Below are 20,736 nucleotides of genomic sequence, written 5' to 3' on the forward strand. Positions count from 1 at the left end.
GTTAAGGAATATTTTAAATCTTTATATAAATCTTTTTTTAATTCGTAATTCTTGGGAAATCCTTTGTGTTTTAGCTTATTCAGTGGTTTAATATTGATGTGTTGCTAACGGGCTCATTAATCTTACAAGATATATGAGTATTAAGACAAAACAAACTTGCACTGAAACTCTTCATATAAAGAAGAATTAACTTTGTAATTTTTCACAACCCCTTTTTCTTACTTTCTAACATATTTATCTGCGATTTCTAAATTCTAGCTATAAACAGAAAGGAAAATATGTTTTGTTTCCATTTTCTTTCTTTCCATATGACATACGTTTGTGTTTCTAGAACTCCCAAAATGATTGGGACATACATAGCTACTAACTAATAAGTTTTGGCCTTATGAATTTGATGGTGAAGACCACTTCAATCGCTTGCTGTCACTAATTATGGAGTAACCAGCCACGTCAAAGAAAGAATTAGGGAAACGTCAAATCTCCATTTCCTTCCTACTTTAAAGGGAAATTATTACTCTTTATGGATTATTGATGTTAATTTGTGGTTGTGAAATACCTCGTCCAACATCGACCACCATGGCATCACGTGTCCACTTTCTGTGTCTGTCATTTTGGTAGGTGGGTGGGGTTGGAACCTCTTAAGATCAAGCTCGTTTCTTATTAATTATTCACTTAACTATTGTTAAGAATTATTAGGGAAAGATATCATGGGTAGTCCGGTAACGGATGACATTAAGAAAAGATATTATGGATGGTCCATAACAGATGACATGATGGTTTTTTTTTTTTTATCACAGTGAGGTTTTTTTTTTTGTTTTTTTACTTAAATGGGGTCTGTTTCAAAAAAATTACAAAAATTGAGTAAGTCGTGCCAATTTGACACGACTTCATATGCAGACTTTGACACATCAACCTGAATCTGCCAAATTGACACGCACAAAGTCGTGCCAAATTGACACGACTTCAAGTTGACGTGCACAAAGTCGTGCCAATTTGGCACGACTTCCACATATGAAATCATGTCAAATTGACACGACTTGTCTCATTTTTGTAATTTTTTTGAAACAAACCCCATTTTGATAAAATAGGAAAAAAATAGCTCCCCAATGGTAAAAGAACCGACATGATAAGTCCAACAAACATTCGTTAGAATGAATTAATGATTCTGATACCAATGACTCTGATACTATATTATGAAGTGGACTTTAAGTTTAACTCATTCTCATAAGTTTGCACCCACTTATATTTTGAAATACTTTAAATACTTTAGTTTTTAGTCGATATGTGAAATTAAATAAACTTTATTTTTTTTAACTTATTGTCCGCAAATTACTAGATGTTTATTCATTTTTAGGTTCTCTCTTTTTGTTTTTATCCGTTGTCATAATTTAGCTAAACCAGACACACACACCCATACAACTCTTTCCCTAGGGAGAGCATGCAAAACCAACGTGCCTGAGTGAGATAGAGCATTCATTCTCAGCTTCTTCATTCTCCTAGAGTACAAACAAATTATTCAAAAGATTCACCACTAGTTATAGCTCCTGAAAGTAACAAGATCTTGGTGTCCCAATCACTGAGGCCTTGAAAGTGATGAAGAGGGTTGTGGGAATTGGAGTATTGGGTTGAGTGGCAAAACCTTTTTGACAATGATTTAGCTCCTCTTTTCTATGCTGCATACTGTTGCTATTCTACAAAAGTCAAGCTCTCATCATTTAACCAAGTCCACTGCGTCTAACCACCTCACAATTTCAATCTTCCTGATCCACCAAGCACACCACAGAACTCGGTTTCAGGTATATATATTTTCTGGTGCCAACTTGTGTTTAAATCCTGTAAAACTTAGAAAACAAGTACTGCATATGTATATATACTAGAAAAGTTTGCAAATTCTCAGGTGCTGAAAAGCTTTGTAAGAACTGTGTTCCACATATATGCTTCTTTGGCGTCTTGAATTTCAGTTTCCTACCACTATCATTAATTTTCATTCTAGATAATTTGGTTCAATAATTTGACTTCCTTTACGTGTTGAATGGGCCTAGCCAGAAGCAGTTACCTGCTATTATTGCCATTATGTTAGAAAACAACTCTGAGGTCCCAATGATAGAAAATCATCTCATTATCAGTTGCCAAAACTGCCCTTAAAAATGTGCGGGTATTGAAATTCCTTGCAATGATGAAACACTGCAGAAAGAACACAAATGACTTGAATGAACACTTGAAATGACGAAAAAACCCTACAACTCCATTCCACTGCACCATCACTCTCCAAGGTCACCATTGCAATTACTGACTCACACGACTACCCAATTATCTTGTTCCCCGTGTGTTTTCAAGTCTTAATCCAATTTAGAACTTAATTCAGAATGTTTTCAACACAACAAAAAAATAAGCAAATGAGGAATCATTTATTGGTATATCTACATTATTACGAAGTTATATAGTAACGGATTTAATGGTTGTAGTAGCAGAGTTTCGATATATATAGCAAACTTGGAAGAGAGAGAGAGACAGAGGAGGGGTAGCGATGGAGCCGTCAGAAAAGTCGCCGAAAAAAGTATCATCAGTCAGATCATCATTTCCGAGAGATCCACGTGGCTCGCTCGAAGTGTTCAATCCAAACACTTCAACTGCAGCGAACTTGCGCGTGCGTTCACAGCCGCTTTGGAAATCGTACACGGAGTCGGAGGAATCGCGCGATGAAATCGCCGCCACGTCGTGGATGGCGATTAATCCGGCGCCGCAAGCAGAAGTGGAATGCGGCGCGGCGGCGCAGAGGGCTGCGGAGTGGGGGTTGGTGCTCCGAACCGACACCGAGACCGGCAGGCCGCAGGGCGTGGCGGCGAGGAACTCCGGCGGCGAGGAACCCAACGTTGCCAAACTTGCCGCCGCCGCTTCGTCTTCCAGGAAGAACTCTCAGAACTCCGCCAGAACCTCCGGCGACTCCTCCTCTGACGGCGGCGGCGACGTGGTGGGTGGAATTCCGAGAATTTCGGAGGACGTGATGGGGGCTTTGTCGGCTTTCCAACAAACTTTCGTGGTTTCGGATGCTACCAAACCCGATTGCCCGATCCTGTATGCCAGTGCCGGGTTCTTTAAAATGACGGGTTATACGTCCAAGGAAGTTATTGGCAGAAACTGGTATTTTTCACATAATTTAATTTCACTGCACTTTTTACAGTTTCATAAATTAGGGTCTCATAACAAATGTCTTAAACAATATCAATTAAGAAACTAAAACACGATTCAAAAAAATATCTAAAATCTACAATTATTATTATTATTATTATTTCGATTGTCATTTACTTAAGATTTGAAGAGATGATATTATAGTATATTTGTGAGTTTACTGTAGAATGTAAAAAAATTAAAGAAAAGGGCATAAAGAAAATTAAGTAAAGCATAGGGTTTTGTTTGGAATAAAAAATTGTAATAAGGATTTTACTGTGGAGTGGGGGTGCAGTCGGTTTTTACAGGGTGCAGAGACTGATTGTGGTGATGTGGCGAAGATAAGGGAAGCATTGGAAGCTGGGAAAATTTACTGCGGAAGGCTATTAAATTACAAGAAGGATGGGACACCTTTCTGGAACCTTCTCACCATTACACCCATTAAGGATGAAGATGGCAAGGTCCTCAAATTTATCGGGTAAGCTACCTTTTTTTTTGTTTAGTTTTGGATTTACATGTGTATTTTTGTGGTGTAAGTTTGTGTTATTATGAGGTTCATTTTAGTTGGTTGGGACCAAAATTGACGACTCATTTGATTGTTCATGGCACCCGTGGTCTCTGCGTCACATTTTAAGTAAAAAGAGCGTGGCCCGCGAGACCTCCATGCATTTTACCTGGACCACTTTTTTCCCAAAACTCTCATATCATCTTAACGTTCAACATTTTAATTTAATATTAGAGTGATTTATAGTCTATTTTAATGAAAAATTATTAGATTTATGGTTATTTATTATCATAGTATTATTAAATTATTTATAAATATACAAAGAGTTTTGACATAACAAATACATTGCATTGCAGATCCTATATGGACTTAAAAAATTGAATATATACATTGGTATAATCATTTTTTAATTGATTTTATAAGTTTACATTAAATTTAAAAGACATTTCACACTAATTAAGATTATGACATTTCATAATATATAAATAGGTACAAATTTTATTTTATATGTCAATTTTATAAGATTAGGTTAGTATCATAACTATTTAAAGCATATCCTAAAAAGTGTTTGTAAGTTTTATCAAATTACCTATTAAGTGTTTGTAAGTCTTATCAAATTACTTATTGTCTGGTGAGTACAAATCTCATGTTATAAATCGATTTTATATGTTTTAGAAATATTGTATGTAAAATAAAAGAATTAGAGTGGTGTAAAAGAATGAATGTTGTTTGGGTAGGTGGTAATTTGAAATTTTGTTATTTTTGCAGAATGTTAGTGGAGGTTAGCAAGCACACGGAGGGGTTGAAGGAGAAGACTCTACGTCCCAATGGATTACCGGAATCCTTGATTCGATACGATGGTATTATATTTCAAACTCACACCTCATCATTTCTCATCTTACTTTATCCACGTATAAACAAATACAATTCATAGATTTTTAAAAGAATTTAAATTTAATTGAACTTCTTATATTTTTTTTAATAAATAATTTTTCACTTATATATTATAAATTAGTTTTATATCTATTTCACTCGAAAACTTAACACACCATTTATATATACAGAATATCAAACATACAAATTAAAGAAAAAGTTCAAATTTCAATTAGAAACTCTGAAAATTATTAAATCAAGATATATCACAAGCAAAAACTATATATAATAATAAATATAATACCAAGCCGAAAAAAAACTAAATAACTGATTATATATAATTTATAATGTCATATTTTATTCTAATATATATACCTATAATTCGATGAAAATAAATAAAGAAACATAATTATTGAAAAGCACATGTCCAAAAGTACATAAAGATATTATTTTACTTTTCAGAAAATAGCAGGGCATTCAAATACAACCATATTAACAATATTTGAAATATAATAAATATTTTAAATTATAATTTTGAAATTAAAATAATGTATGAATTACTCAAAAATGATGATTTTGCGGGAGTAAATTTGTTTTAATGTCAAATAAGATATCAACAACCACCATCCTAAAATTGGCAGTATTAAAAGATGTTCTAACAAATATTAAGTATATATTGCATGAATATTTTAAATTTATATAAACTCAATCATAGCTTTAAATATTCATTAAATTTTACGTAGGATACAACAATAATTAATTAATGTAAGATACAGTAATGTGAATAAAAAATATATAATTTAAATTTAGACTTTCATTTGAAGTCAAGAATGACCTATATTATTCTTCAAAAGGTAAATTATGGTACTGTGAGGAAGAGTATGAACGAATGGACATTTTTTGTGAGGGGAGTAAAATATTGTTTCCTTCTAACCCACACCACCATATTTGAATCAGCATTAAATGTTGACCTTTTGTTTCCATTTTTCATGAATATGTAACATAATTTCAATTGGCATTTGCATACAGAACAAACAAAAATGGTAATAAAGATTCAACATGAACCAATTTACAATGTGAAAGTCCAAAATATGTGATTGAGCAGGCCATGCAGTAGTAGTTAATAGAATTCTCATGGTGTTTACGTAGCAGTTCTAACAGCTAGTGCATTGGATTGCCTTGTATTGCAGCACGCCAGAAAGAGAAGGCTACAAACTCAGTATCTGAGTTGTTGCAGATCATGAAGCGCCCCCGAGCACTGAGTGAATCCGCAGGCCGACCCTCCATTACAAAATCAGGATTTGCTGAGGAAGAAAAACAATCACTACATGAAGAAGAAGAAGAAGAGGAGGAGGAGGAGGAGAAAGAGAAAGCAAAAAGAACATTAAGAAGAAAATCCGAGAGTGAGGCTTCATTAGGACGCAAATCAGAAGGAGGAAAAAAAATTTCCATGCAACGAATCAGTGAAGTGCCTGAAAATAAACTGAAAAACTCTCAGCGCCGTTCCTTCATGGGGTATATATTGTTATTTAATTATGTTATTAATCTCTGGTTCTATATATATGATAATAACAATTTTTTTATAAATTATGTTTCAAATAGGAATTCAGAGAGAACAACACAAAAAATACTTATGAAACTTTATTCCAGTTTAGTGGCTAATATGGTTGCAATTGCTGTAACAATGCTGTTGTTTTCTGAGACTCCAAAACCAAATGTTGTTGTCACAGAGTTGTAATTACGACAGTTTCTTAAAACCTTCATCCATATTATAACACAATTCACTGTGATATATTTGCATGCTACAGGTTCAGGCGGAAAAGTGAGTCCAACGATGAAAGCATGGAAAATGATGTTATTGAGGATGTCAGCTCTGATAGTGAGGATGGTGAGAGGCCTGATAGTTTTGATGTAGATGACAAAGAAAAGCAGAGGGAAAAGAGAAAAGGTCTTGATCTTGCTACCACGCTTGAACGTATTGAGAAAAACTTTGTCATTACTGATCCAAGGCTTCCAGACAATCCAATAGTAAGATTCTCTGAATCATTGTACTACAGTGAAAAAGTGTTCCCCTTCTGCTTTGGATTCTTGTACTGTAGGTAAACATGTGACACTGTAAAGTTTGTACTTGGTTTTTGCTTTTTCAGATCTTTGCATCGGATAGCTTCTTAGAGCTTACAGAATATAGTCGTGAAGAAATCTTGGGAAGGAATTGCAGGTATGCTTTGAATTTAATGTTATTACACGGCAAGTATACTTATGCTAAATGGAAGCTGGTGACTCAAATTTAATTCTCTCTGAAAACTTAAAAACATTGATTTACCAACATGAAATGATCAAAAAGTAATTTTATAATGTCACAATTGAGTGTGTTTACATAATATGCTATTTGGCTATTTAGGTTTCTACAAGGACCTGAAACTGATCCAGCAACAGTGAGAAAAATTAGAGAAGCAATTGACAACCAAACAGAAGTTACCGTGCAACTGATTAATTATACAAAGAGTGGTAAGCTTGTGTTGATTTTCTGCTGGGAAAACAACTTCCGTAGGCTAATTTCTTATAGAGTTGGATTTATAACTATTGTATCTAATTAAGTTTCGAATGATAGGAATGTTTACTGCAAGCTATTCAATATCATACATACAATTATAAAGAAATAAAACTACTGTTATCTCTGTTTTTCACGAATAACATTTACCTGCACTAGTACTAGTCATTCAAAAAAAAAAGTTCACAGCATTTGCTATAGTGTTCTAGAATCCTGAATGCGTTGCTTAGCGTACAAAGGATATATAGAAATATATTTAACGTGAAGATCAATAATCTTGCGATCACTTTTCCACTTGCTATTGAAGATTTCTCTGTTCAACCCAGGAAAGAAGTTCTGGAACCTGTTTCATTTGCAACCTATGCGTGATCAGAAGGTACAGCGTATGATAGTCCTCTGAAGATGTTACATCCTTTAGATCTTGACGTACAAAGTTTGTTTTGGGTAGTAGATCGTATTCTTTTCACCTATATTTTGACATAGCAGAATACGAATGTTAGCTTTTGTCTCTTTTCTTTCTTGGTTTAACAGGGAGAAGTGCAGTATTTTATTGGTGTTCAACTAGATGGTAGTCAACATGTAGAGCCTCTTCAGAACGGCATCGCAGAAGATACTGCAAAGGAGGGAGAACAAATGGTAGGTCCCTACTCAAATTCTTTATATGAATTCATACATTATCTTAAGTTATCATCGATATAAAAAATCAGGCTTTAAATTCTCATTAAATTTTTTTTATAGTAGGCTTTAAATTTGAAAGCATATATAATAAAGCCTATGAATTATGATTTCCACCGCAAAAATTTTACATCTATTATGAGCTCTTTCTTTTGTCATATAACAAGTACATTTGAAATCCATCCTCAGGTCAAACAAACTGCAGAAAATGTTGATGTGGCAGTGAGAGATCTTCCGGATGCTAATATGGTAACATCTACTGCTATCAGTTATCTTTTTCTTCTGAAGAGCTTTTGACTTCAATGGTGAAATGACCACCCTTTTGGCGCATCCCAGAAACCAGACGATTTATGGACAAATCATTCAAAAGCAGTTCACCCCAAACCTCATAGGAAGGATAACCCTGCATGGAAAGCTATCCAGAAGGTATTACTTTCGTATTTGAGAATGCGTCGCGTTTATCAATTTTTTGGAATTTCTTACACTATACGATTGTAAAATACAAACGAGGGGCAGATTGATGAATACTTCATGTTTATTTGTTCTTTTCTTTGTTTCTTTAAATTTCAAGGATGTAGGAAGTGATAATAATTTTCTCTTAAATTAAATTATATATTGAAGATTATTTTATTCTGTTGGTGAACATGCCAAGAAACCATTAAACTTCCATCTGTATTTCATAGGTTATTTTGGACTTTCCTGGTCACTTGAATATCAGATCCAATTTATGTTAATTTTGCAAATTGTTCTGTGACCATGTTTTTGCAGGTCCTAGAAAGTGGAGAACAGATAAGCTTAAAGCACTTTAGGCCGATTAAACCTTTAGGATCAGGAGATACTGGCAGGTTTTTCCCTTATTCCTCTAATGCATTTCCCTCTTTCAGAGTTGCTTGTACAGTTGTACTGGTAACATGGGAGCTAAATTAAGTGTCAGGTATGAAATGAATTGACCACATTTGACTGACTTAACATTTGAAGATTTCGTCACTTCAACTAGAGTAATTTCTGCATATATAAAAAAACCTTATTGATAAATTATCTCTTTAGTTAATCGAAAATTAAAGCGAGCAAATTATGTAAGATCTTCATTAGAATTTCTTTGTTGATTTGTGTGATAGACTATTTATTTTTGTTCCATTATTTTTCCAAAGAAAGCTTCTGTGGCATTGATATTATTACATATTATTGGCTTACAGTGTGCATCTGGTGGAGCTACGTGGAACAGGTCAATATTTTGCCATGAAGGCTATGGATAAGGGTGTTATGCTCAATCGTAACAAGGTTCTGATATGAGTTCTGTGATTAATTAACTTGAGTTTTCGTTTAGCTTCTCACTGCTAACTTCTGGATCTATTTACACGTCCTACCGACATGTTTTCTGTAAAAGTAAACATTACATATTGTATTGGCTTCGTTTTCTCTTCCTTTTGGCATTTAACTTCTATTATGTCAATAAGGATTTCTCAGCATCGAAATACTAGTTCACTTGAGACAGCACACATACATAATCGTGTTTCTAATTATCTTAAAGTAACAAAATGATTACTCTAATTGAAGTTGTGTAAATAGTATAACAGCATCTACCCCTGCTGTTGTAATAAGTTGGCCTTTATACACTTTCCACAGGTGCATAGAGTTTGCGCAGAGAGAGAAATTCTTGACCAGCTGGACCACCCTTTTCTACCTGCATTATATGCTTCGTTCCAGGTTAGAAACTTGAATACTACTTTTACATAACTGGTAGGAACATTAGGATCAACTATCATAGAGTTAAAATATGTCATACCAACCTTAACGAATTACATTGTCTTAACTTGAACTAATGCCTTCATTTCCTACTACATCTCATCATGAATTGCAGAGTATTAAGGATATTCATGCGATTATTTAACTTGATTAACTTGCAGACCAAATCACACGTTTGTTTAATAACTGATTATTGTCCTGGCGGAGAATTATTCATGCTTCTTGACCAGCAACCAACTAAGGTTCTAAAGGAAGACGCCGCGAGGTATACTATACTACTTCATATAGAAGTTATACAAATATATATATATATGATGGAATGAAGAAAATAGGAAAGAGTTTTGATCAAAATGATTTTTTTTATGTTTAAAAGCGTGACCAAATCCAACTTTACGAGTTCTTGACCAAATCTTTCTCGGGTTCTCATTTCTCTACCTAAATGCACCAAAAGGGAAATATAGAGATTGTTAGTTCCTTTTTTAATGAATTTGAGTTGTTACGAACCCTTTATTTTTAAATTTGAATAAAACAAAGGATTGTTCTTCAAAACATTCTGCTACTTGTGTTTCTCTACTTTTCTTTAACTGACATTAAGTTCGTAATATTTTTAGATTTTATGCAGCTGAGGTAGTGATTGCATTGGAGTACCTTCACTGCCAAGGTAGGCTCTTACTCGCCTTTTATACATGTGTACACTATATGGCATCATGATAACCATTGTTGTCTTCTCTTCTAATTTTTTAAACTGTCTTGCAACTTGGGAGATGTTTAGTAACAAAATATTTCGGAATCACTCAAGTGGCATATGCTGACCTACTTAAATTTCTGCCCAAAGAAATTTTGACAGTTAAAAAACTCTGATGTATACAAAGACATTTTCTCATTAGAACAAATTTTAACATGACATTTTTTGGTGAGTATTTACAGGGATAATATATCGAGATTTGAAGCCTGAAAATGTGTTAATCCAAAGCAATGGGCATGTGTCCCTAACAGATTTTGATTTGTCATGTTTAACTTCTAGTAAACCACAGGTATTGATAATGTAGTTTTAATTCGAAACAATACTTTCTTAAGTTTAATTCAGGCATATGAAACAGTTTTATATTTTTGTTTATGTCTGTCTCTTTGCAGCTTATAATTCCAGCTTCCAATTCAAAGAAGAAGAAGAAGAAGAAACAGAGAAATCAGGAGGTTCCTGTGTTTATGGCTGAACCAATGAGAGCATCAAATTCTTTTGTTGGCACGGAAGAGTACATTGCTCCGGTTTGTTATTAATTACTCCACTTCTTTTATATTATTGAGTACCAAAAACTATGGTTCAATATATGCTTGATTCAAATACATCATTTTGTGTTGAATGTACTTTATTATTATGCATACAATGTATTTACACATATAATCAATACTTCGCATTTGTTAAGAAAAAGTTTTATTGGACGAAACAGTAAAACTTTTTTCTTCTGATATGTTATTTTATTGTTGTTCATACAACTTGAACTTTGGAGTTTTTTATGCATTGTTTAGATTTTATCGTAACTGATAGTTCAACTTGTGCAGGAAATTATAACTGGTTCTGGTCACACTAGTGCTGTTGATTGGTGGGCGCTAGGTAATTTTAATTTAAAAAAAAAACAACTGTGAATCTAAATAAATATCTAAACATTACAAAAAGTTAACCAAAGGCTGTTTTAATACATTTTACATATGCATATATTTATGTTGTTTGATCTCTTTATTATTTTCAATTTGACGATTAACAAGTCAAGCATAACCGATTTAATTTAATGACATGGAGGTTAGAAATGATTGAATTGAATAGTTATAAAAAATCCACTCAAACGTTTATGAAGCTTCTTCAATAAGGGCAACACATAAATCATGAGCATAGATTATGTACATAAGCAAATTTAAATTATATCACATAATTCACATTGCTTAACTTCAATATCCTTTTTTTAGGTATTCTTGTATATGAAATGTTTTATGGATATACTCCATTCCGGGGAAAGACAAGACAAAAAACGTTTGCTAATATTCTTCACAAGGATCTCAAATTTCCCAAAAGTAAACCAGTAAGTGTTCTTCTTAGCTAGATTTCAATAGTGATCTAATTGGGAAATGCAAATTGAGAGTCTAGTATCATCTCTTTCAAGCCTGTGAATAATTTCTTCACTTGATAGAAGCTTATAAAAAATATATTTATTTAAGCTATTCAAATGCATCTAATTGACATTAAAGTCCAATAAAATCTTATTCAGTCTAACATGAGTTAGGAGTTATATGAATCATGCTGAATTTGCACTCTGTGAACACAAACGGAATGAGAATATTGTTTTAACATGCAATAAGTGTTAATGCAGGTAAGTCTCCAGGGAAAGCAGCTGATTTATTGGTTATTGCAGAGAGATCCCAAAGAAAGATTGGGGTCACGTGAAGGAGCAAATGAAATTAAACGTCATCCTTTCTTCAAGGGTGTCAATTGGGCACTAGTTCGTTGCATGGTAACATAATACTTCCACTTTCAATACATTTCTTCTGATGATTTTGCTGTTCTCTTGTTAAAGTCAAAGCTTCATCTTAGTAATTTATGTTAATTTTTAATATAAATTCTTACTTAATTAGCTAAAATAACATCAAAAGTACTTAAGAAATTGCATCTGGGTTATTATAACAATCCTTACTTCAACATCTAGAGTTAAACTTGTGATTATCTTGTCAGAAACCTCCTCAACTTGATGCTCCTCTCTTACCGAAAACTGAAGAAGAAAAAGAAGCCAAAGATATAGATCCTGGGCTAGAGGATTTGCAGACAAATGTTTTCTGAAAGGTAATGTCTTCATCCCTTTCTGTGTATATCTTGTGGTTATACTTCATTATATTGACTGTAAATTGTGGCCTGTAGGATTAGAAGATGAAGTTATATATGATATGGCATTGAAGAAATGATGAATTCTTTGAGATTTTGAACAATTAAGGGAATTCAATCCCTCCCTTCAGTGGTGCAAAGTTTGATCTTGATCACTGAGATTACCAATGGAAGTTCTAAAATTAATGTAATTTTATTAGATTATAAGCTGTCTCACCTTCCATTAAGGGAGGGATTAGGAACTGAAACCATCAAGCAAATTATATTAGTCTAGTCTAGTGTGAAAATTGGTGTATATTTCAAGAATAATTTAAAACATGCATTGTAACATAATAATAAATTTGATTTGCTAAATCATTTTTTGAAAAAAAAAAGTGTGAATCATATATACATCTGAATGATCTTTTTACTTTTCTTTTAAAAAAAAATTAACATAACTACGAAAAGATCTTAAAAATAAAATTAACTTCTTTAGTAAACACAAGTTAACTAAAACAAAAGTTCTATATTTAAGAAGATTTAAAATCAAATATCAAATAAATACATTTACAAGCCATGTAAAAGCTTACGGCTTAATTATATACAATTAATATTTTTAGAAGTAATTTAATTCAATACTTAATTTTACTTACTGGTTAGAGACAGCGTAACTTTGGGACAATGAGAAATCAATTTAATTTAATTTTAATTCATCCCTAAAAATTACTCCGTTTACATTTTTTAATATTAAGTCAGATTTAAACTATTTATATTCAAAATCAATCAAACATTCATTAACTATTCCTTTGTTAGAATCTTTCATGTAAATTTTAATAATCAATTAAAATAAAATTGAAATTAAGATGGTTATGCAGAAAAGATATAATGTTTAGGGATGAATTAATCGAGATAAAATTAAATTTTAAAATATTTATCAGTCAATAAATTAAGATATATGAAAGATTAAGATGTTTATGCGAAAAAAAAGATAAAGTTATTAGAGTGGGCGTCTATAGAAAATACCTTTTTTCTGATATAAAACATGAGTTTATTATTTATAAGGTTTTGCTAAAAATAATTTACATCGGCGTCTATAGAAAGTACATGATATTGGTGCATTTATTATATATAGAAAAAAGTATTTGAACGTAGATAAGAAACAAGGGTGTATAAAATATGCATGTAAAATACAAGATACTAAAAAAGGATTTACAAAATGATAGGTACAAACAAAACCACTCTTCGAGGTAACTTTTTGTCATGGTCTTATGATATGTGCACCCTCCTATAGTGTTTCAGTGGATCAAGTAAAATAACGCAATGCAAAAGCTATCACAAAAATAGGTTCCAGCACTAAAGTAGCAAAAAATAAAATTTCTCAAATTATTAAAATCATATTTATTATACATGACTTTCACTTTAAAATCATGCACATAATATATCACTTATCAATTTTGTATAAAAAAATTATCCAAAATCATAATTCATAGAAAAAACAGAAAACAAGAATGTTACAAAAACTGTAACAACAGAAAATGAATGAATAACGTAATAGAAAGTAAATAAAATATTTAATTAAAAGAAACGTAATTGAAGTGAGAAAGAAAGAGGCATAAGTAGAAGACATGTGTGTTGAAGACGGCGCAAAAAGCAGTGTTAGCATTTTGCAGTTTATAGTAATTGAGTGAAGTTCCGTTTGGTTTCAGGTATATAAACATTAACGAACATTTTACGAAAAAAGAAGGAAAAAGACGCAGAGATCTGACGCGTATGATCGGACGGTGGGAAATTGGAGAAGCAGGGGCGCATGGTAGAGTGGGAAGGCATTCGCACACGCAACACAATACAACGGTCTACCTGGCTCCTTTGCTCTCAGTCATCTTCTCTTACACACACAAACCGAACCAAAACTAAACCAAACCCTTTTTTTTTTTTTCAAAGTCAGTCACTGAGTCACTTTTTCTTGGTGCGGCCTCTTTCTCTGCGTTGCGTTGCGTTCATCCCTGTTTGGTGCGGTGGGAGTTTTTGGTCTTTTCCCACTCCCATCATCAATCTCTCAATCGCACGGCCCATCTCCGTCCACGTCATCTACGTCTTCTTCGTACCCTCTCCACCTTCCTCTGTCTTCCCCCTCTTCTCACTATATAACAATTTTAGGGTTTCCAAAAGCCATTCTTCAATATCGCACTGCGCAACCTTCCCTTTTGCCTCCTTCTTTTCCCACCATGTCCTCGGCTCTGCCTCAATTTCTCCTTCCGCGCTTCTTCTGTCGCGATTCAGGTATTCTGCTCCTCCCCCTCATCTCCGATTGCTCGTGGTGTTCCGTGATTCTTGTTTCTAATTTCGGTTTTTTCTGAAATGTGTTTGTCGTTTTATTGTTGCTGTTATTGGTGGGGTTATCGTTTTGGGAAAGTTGACACTGGGTGTTGTTTTTGGTTTTGAATTTGTGGTCTTGCGATTGTTAGGGTTTTGATTGAGATTTGTTCGTCCGGGGTTCGAGTTTTTGAATTTGGGTCGGCTCGTGAACGTGTTTTTTGGCGGCACTGTGGTGTTATGTTTCATGGCAATTGAGAAGAATAGCTTTAAGGTGTCCAGGCTTGATTCCGAGTGTTCTCCTCGAAGTAGGGAAAGTATGTCCAGTGACGAAGAGGTGGTTCGGCGGCGCAACTCTGCCGTGGAATCGGACGACGACGACGAGTTTGATGATGCTGACTCTGGGGCAGGGTCTGATGATTTTGATTTGCTGGAATTGGGTGAGACTGGGGCGGAGTTTTGTCAGATTGGGAACCAGACTTGCAGCATTCCGTTGGAACTGTACGATCTTGCTGGTCTTGAAGATGTGCTGTCGGTGGATGTGTGGAATGACTTATTGAGTGAGGAGGAGAGGTTTGAACTTGCTAAGTATCTTCCTGACATGGATCAAGAGACTTTTATGCAGACCTTGAAAGAGGTTTTCACTGGTTGTAACTTGCATTTTGGGAGTCCCATTAAGAAGTTGTTTGATATGTTGAAGGGTGGCTTATGTGAGCCGAGAGTTGCGCTTTACAGGGAGGGCATGAATTCTTTTCAGAAGCGACGACACTATCATCTGCTGAGGAAGCATCAGAACAACATGGTCAGCAATCTTTGCCAGATAAGAGATGCTTGGCTTAACTGTAGGGGATACAGTATTGAAGAAAGGCTCCGTGTCCTGAACATTATGAGAAGTCAAAAGAGTTTGATGTACGAGAAGGAAGATTTGGAAGTTGATTCTTCAGATGAGGAGTCTGGTGAAGGTATATGGAACAGGAAGAACAAGGATAGGAAAATTTCACAGAAAATGGGTCGCTATCCTTTTCATGGGGTGGGTTCTGGTTCAGATATCCATCCACGAGTACGATCAGCTGCTATTGAACAAGAGAAGTTTGGGAAGCAAAATCCAAAAGGCATACTCAAGTTGGCTGGTTCAAAGCCACCTTCAGTAAAGGACCCAAGCGGTCGCATATCTTCTCCCTACCCTACTTTGGATGTGAATCCTGGTGTAAATGGTTCAACTTCTGCTCTTTCTCATCAGAACAAGTCAGCGGGATATGATTCAGGGTCAATGCTCAGGATGAGGGATCAGCAGTGGAATGGTGACAACAATGAGGAGATGTCACATGGGCCGACTGCCCTTCAAGATCGCAATTTATTACGTGGCAACATGATTGATAAATCTAATTTCCGGAAAAGGGGAAAGAGGCATGACCTTCTGAGAGGTGATGAGATGGATACTGACAATTTGATGGGTCTGTCTCTGTCTTCAAGGACTGATCTGCATGGATACACTAGAAATGCCCACCAAACTTCTGATTTAAAAAATTTCCCGGCAAAGCCATCTTCTAAGAGAGGTTCGTATGAATATTCTAGGAATGTTAAGTATCCTCCAGAAAATGTTCAACAGTTTGTTGGTAGCGAACAGGCAAAGTCCAGATTTAGGAGCTCACAGTTACCGCTTAAAGGTAGTACGGTTGATTCAGGAGATTATGATGAACTTTTCTGTAGCAATGAGACACCAGGACAGGAATTCGGTATGGATTCTTCATTTAAATATGATGATTGGTATCAAAAGGGCAAGAAATGGAAGGCAGGGAGAGAGTCTCCTGATCTTAGTTACACTCCTTTCAGATCATCCTCCCCACAGGTTAATGATAGACTTCTATCATCTGACTTCAGGGCAAAATCCTTGCAGGAGAAGATCAGGGGGACTTCTATGCAGAATGGAGGAAAAGAGACAATGCCTTTGAGGGGTAACCTGCTTTTAAGAAGTGAAGAAACTGAATCAGACTCATCAGAACAGTTGGGTGACGAGGAGGATGACACTCCTTTGTTACAGAGCAAATATGCTTACATGATGGGTACTGCTGCCGGCTCTCGCTCAAAATTGTTAAAGGCTCACCTAGATCCCAAGAAGGCCAAATTTGTTACAGATTTGAAGCCACATGTAATAACGCAATTCAAAAAGAAGGGTGGCTTTACAGAGCGGGGGCAGATGCATGGTGTAGATAATTACCTTTCTAAAGCAAAGCAGAAGGGTGAAATACGCAATGGCGGTGCTTTTCATAAACAGGCTGGTAAATTTATTGAAGAGAGCTATCCCTTGGGATCAGACATGCTTGATGATGGTGATGATGATTGGAAGCAGGTATACAAAACAGGTAAGAATGGCCGAATACGAGGGGATCCCATTGGAAGGTTAGACATGCCCTCATCAAATGCATACACTGCTGAGCGAAAGAAGAAAGGGAGAACTGACCTCGATCATTCCATTGTGAGGTCTAAATATTTGCATGATTATGTTGGTGATGAGGATGATGCATTTGAAAGACGGTTGGTTGTGGATAATAATGAAGTTGGGCAAAGTAGGCATGGGAGAAAAGGACAGAAATATGTTGCTGCATATAAGGGTGATCAAAATGAGCGATCCGAGGCTCCGCTCGGTTGCAACTCAGCATCAAAGAAGCGAAAAATGAAGGATGATGATATTGGTGGCAGAGATGAAGATGGCAATCTTTTGTCAGCCACCCCAACAGATGATTTGACTTACTCAAAAAGAAAATCAAAGAAAAAAATAGAGATCGAGAGGATTAGTTCAGAAATGGATAATTCTGATATGCGTCTTACTGATATGGGGACAGCAGACAGAGAACTGGAAACCAAGCCACAAAAAAAGACATTCACTTTGATCACACCAACAGTCCATACTGGATTTTCATTTTCTATTGTACATCTTCTTTCAGCAGTCCGCATGGCAATGATTAGTCCACATGCAGAAGACAGTCTAGAAGTGGGGAAACCCATAGAAGAACTGAACAAAGCACAAGAAGGCACTGAAAATGGTGATCTTTCTAACAGTAAGATTGATGCCAATGGCGAGTCCACTGACCATCTGAACATGCTCTCTCTTACTGTTCAGGAGATTGTTAATCGTGTGAGATCAAATCCTGGTGATCCTTGCATTCTCGAGACCCAAGAACCACTGCAGGATTTGGTCAGAGGGGTTCTGAAGATATTTTCTTCAAAAACAGCACCCTTGGGAGCAAAGGGTTGGAAGGTACTAGCTGTTTATGAAAAATCTAACAAAAGTTGGTCATGGACTGGCCCAGTTATTCATAATTCACATGACCATGATACCATTGAGGAGGTGACTTCTCCTGAAGCTTGGGGTCTTCCTCATAAGATGCTTGTCAAGTTGGTTGATTCCTTTGCCAATTGGTTGAAATGTGGTCAGGAAACTCTTCAACAAATAGGAAGTCTTCCAGCTCCACCTTTGGCATTGATGCAGGTCAACCTTGATGAGAAGGAAAGGTTTAGGGATCTGAGGGCTCAAAAGAGTCTTAACACCATAAGCCCTAGTTCAGAGGAAGTGAGGGCTTATTTTCGTAAGGAGGAAGTTCTTAGGTACTCAATCCCTGACAGAGCATTTTCCTATACAGCAGCTGATGGTAAAAAATCTATTGTGGCACCTTTGAAAAGAGGTGGTGGTAAGCCAACATCAAAAGCCCGAGACCATTTTATGTTGAAACGTGATCGGCCACCCCATGTTACAATTCTTTGCCTTGTAAGAGATGCAGCAGCTAGGTTACCTGGAAGTATTGGCACTAGAGCAGATGTTTGTACTTTAATTCGAGATTCTCAATACATTGTTGAAGATGTTTCTGATGCGCAAATTAACCAAGTAGTTAGTGGGGCCTTGGATAGATTGCATTATGAACGTGATCCTTGTGTACAATTTGATGGGGAAAGAAAACTGTGGGTTTACTTACACAGAGAAAGAGAAGAAGAAGATTTTGAGGATGATGGGACTTCGTCCACAAAGAAATGGAAGAGGCAGAAAAAGGATGCTGCAGATCAATCTGATCAAGGAACAGTAACTGTTGCTTGTCAAGGGACTGGGGAACAAAGCGGATATGATTTGTGCTCAGATCTCAATGTGGATCCACCACCATGCACTGATGACGATAAGGGAATGGAACTTCTTTCTACCGATGCAAGGCTGAATGAAGAGACCCATGTTGATGTCAATCTTGCTTCTGAAGAAGGCAATGCCTGCGATGGTAATTCAATGGCTTGGGAGTCTCTTGGTTTAAATCCTACTCGGGAGTTATGCCAAGAAAACTCAACAAACGAAGATTTTGATGATGAATCTTTTGGTAGAGAAAGGCCTGTTGGACTATTGAGTGCAAGCTTGTTGTGAAGAATTCTACAGGTAGAACTATTTACCTCATTGACATTATTTTGATTGTATATTCCTCTTTGCCTTTTGGCTATTTGTTATCTGAAATATCATAACTCCTTTGTCTATGGCACATTGAGAGTCTAGTTATTTTTAAAGAAACAAAGACATTAGAGAAGTTTGCTAGGTTGTTTGAGAGAAGTATAATTGAAGTAGAATACGGTTTCTTGGTATTTTTTGTTACATAGAGGATATTCAATTTGTTTCTCCGATATTGAATCCATTTATTAGTGCTTATGAAATCTGTAACTTTTTCTTTGTGCAGGCTTTTGGTCCACCGGCACTCGAGTTCGGTCATCCTGGCTTTTGCACTGTTGCTTGTATATAATGCGGGCACAGTATCTTTGTATATTGATTTGATCGCAAAGAAATAGAATAGAATGTGATCTTGTTGAAGATCGTAGAATTGGTTAGGTTAGCTGGATGCTTTTAACGGCTTTACATCCCCCATAAATAATACCTTTTGGGTTGAAATTTCTAATGATTTGAAGTGAGCTTCTTGTGTGATGGATCAAGGAGCGCGATGTGGCGTTGTTGTATTGCATCGCAGTATTCTTATTTTATCTGTAGATATGACTCAATTAAAGACATGATGTCAGTACATCCAATAAATCTGTTCATCCAAATGAACAGGACAAAATATTAATTACACTCAGATGGAAAACATAAGACGTTATTTCTCATTGCTTGATTCGTATTTTTATGCATGGATGATCTTGTCTTGAGTTTCACAGATGGAATATAACTGCTATTTTTCACTCAGCTGTCCATATTCTTGTAAAAAATAGCTTTGGTAATTTAGTAATAGATTTCTTGTTATGTCGAGCACAAATTTAACTATATGGTCAACAAAATGAAAAACACAATAAATCAAGCAAATTATTACAGGTATGGTTGTTTCACAGTTCAAATATTGGTACTACGAATTTATATGTATTTAAACGGAAAAGTAACCAAGCGATGGTTCCTGTGCTGAAAGTAGTATGTTTAAAACGCATCGAAGGGTGACCCAAACACATTAACTTCTCGTTATAGAATATATTTTGCTTAATTCTAAGATTTGGGATGGGATGCTATATTTAGCAACTTTTTATATGACTTGATTTTATTTGTATATATAACGAGAAAAAGTAATTGAAAATAAAAAGAAAGATTTTTTAGAAAAATAACGTTTTTTATATTTATGCATATTAATAATTTTATTTATTTATTGAAATATAGGACACGCATTATAGGGTAGCAACCATAACTAGTTTTAACGGTTTTTGTGGGCATTTGATGTGAAGTTGGGCAATAACGTGAGTGAAGTGTTAACATCTAGTGAAAGAATGGTGAACCTCAAATAAGAAGGATGACGAGAAGGACGTCATCATGTATATAAAGGAACATTAAGTGTTGAATAACATTAATGAATTACAAATTAAATAGAACTTCAGTTATCATATTTGACAATAGTTGACCCTAAACATATTTGACAATAGTTGACCCTAAATATATTTGACGATGCCTCAAAATATAAGAGTTAGTGTGCTGTCTGTGTATACTTCTCACACCAATCAAGTAAAATTACAAATACACTTTTACTGTGAGCATCCTAAAAGATATATTTTTGAATG

The 20,736-nt window shown here is 35.1% G+C and overlaps 2 protein-coding genes across 7 annotated transcripts; both read left to right on the plus strand.

Annotated features, from left to right (window-relative positions):
- The first annotated feature begins 1,367 nt into the window (after positions 1–1,367).
- PHOT1 (phototropin 1) lies at positions 1,368–12,674 on the plus strand. 6 transcript variants are annotated; one of them, XM_068620570.2, is made up of 24 exons: positions 1,368–1,796; positions 2,466–3,141; positions 3,464–3,646; positions 4,442–4,533; positions 5,737–6,061; positions 6,355–6,574; positions 6,694–6,764; positions 6,948–7,054; positions 7,424–7,473; positions 7,629–7,733; positions 7,962–8,021; positions 8,109–8,198; positions 8,541–8,617; positions 8,969–9,053; positions 9,399–9,479; positions 9,680–9,783; positions 10,130–10,179; positions 10,446–10,552; positions 10,653–10,784; positions 11,079–11,130; positions 11,481–11,593; positions 11,882–12,022; positions 12,241–12,348; positions 12,424–12,674. In XM_068620570.2, the coding sequence occupies exons 2-23, from the start codon at positions 2,528–2,530 to the stop codon at positions 12,343–12,345; spliced, it is 2,964 nt and encodes a 987-aa protein (XP_068476671.2). In that variant the 5' UTR covers positions 1,368–1,796; positions 2,466–2,527; the 3' UTR covers positions 12,346–12,348; positions 12,424–12,674. The 6 variants fall into 6 exon arrangements, 4 of the variants coding, with proteins under 4 accessions (XP_068476671.2, XP_068476674.2, XP_090158407.1 ...); XM_068620573.2 differs by having other exon boundaries at positions 1,374–1,796; positions 2,472–3,141; XR_016520957.1 differs by having other exon boundaries at positions 1,381–1,796; positions 8,541–8,706.
- A 1,373-nt stretch (positions 12,675–14,047) lies between these two features.
- Positions 14,048–19,803, plus strand: LOC137817316 (nuclear factor kappa-B-binding-like protein). The gene is made up of 3 exons (XM_068620568.2): positions 14,048–14,646; positions 14,832–19,093; positions 19,386–19,803. The coding sequence occupies exon 2, from the start codon at positions 14,927–14,929 to the stop codon at positions 19,079–19,081; it is 4,155 nt and encodes a 1,384-aa protein (XP_068476669.1). The 5' UTR covers positions 14,048–14,646; positions 14,832–14,926; the 3' UTR covers positions 19,082–19,093; positions 19,386–19,803.
- Positions 19,804–20,736: the final 933 nt, after the last annotated feature.

This window comes from Phaseolus vulgaris, chromosome 5 (genome assembly GCF_051622355.1).
Source record: "Phaseolus vulgaris cultivar YP4 chromosome 5, ASM5162235v1, whole genome shotgun sequence".
Taxonomy (NCBI): domain Eukaryota; kingdom Viridiplantae; phylum Streptophyta; class Magnoliopsida; order Fabales; family Fabaceae; genus Phaseolus; species Phaseolus vulgaris.

Excerpts from the sequence above, each read along its gene's own strand:
- PHOT1 (XM_068620570.2), top strand. The coding sequence starts at position 2,528 with ATGGAGCCGTCAGAAAAGTCGCCGAAAAAAGTATCATCAGTCAGATCA. Across the intron at positions 7,474-7,628 it reads AACCTATGCGTGATCAGAAG|GGAGAAGTGCAGTATTTTAT; the intron begins GTACAGCGTATG and ends TTGGTTTAACAG. Across the intron at positions 10,553-10,652 it reads TAACTTCTAGTAAACCACAG|CTTATAATTCCAGCTTCCAA; the intron begins GTATTGATAATG and ends GTCTCTTTGCAG.
- LOC137817316 (XM_068620568.2), top strand. The coding sequence starts at position 14,927 with ATGGCAATTGAGAAGAATAGCTTTAAGGTGTCCAGGCTTGATTCCGAG.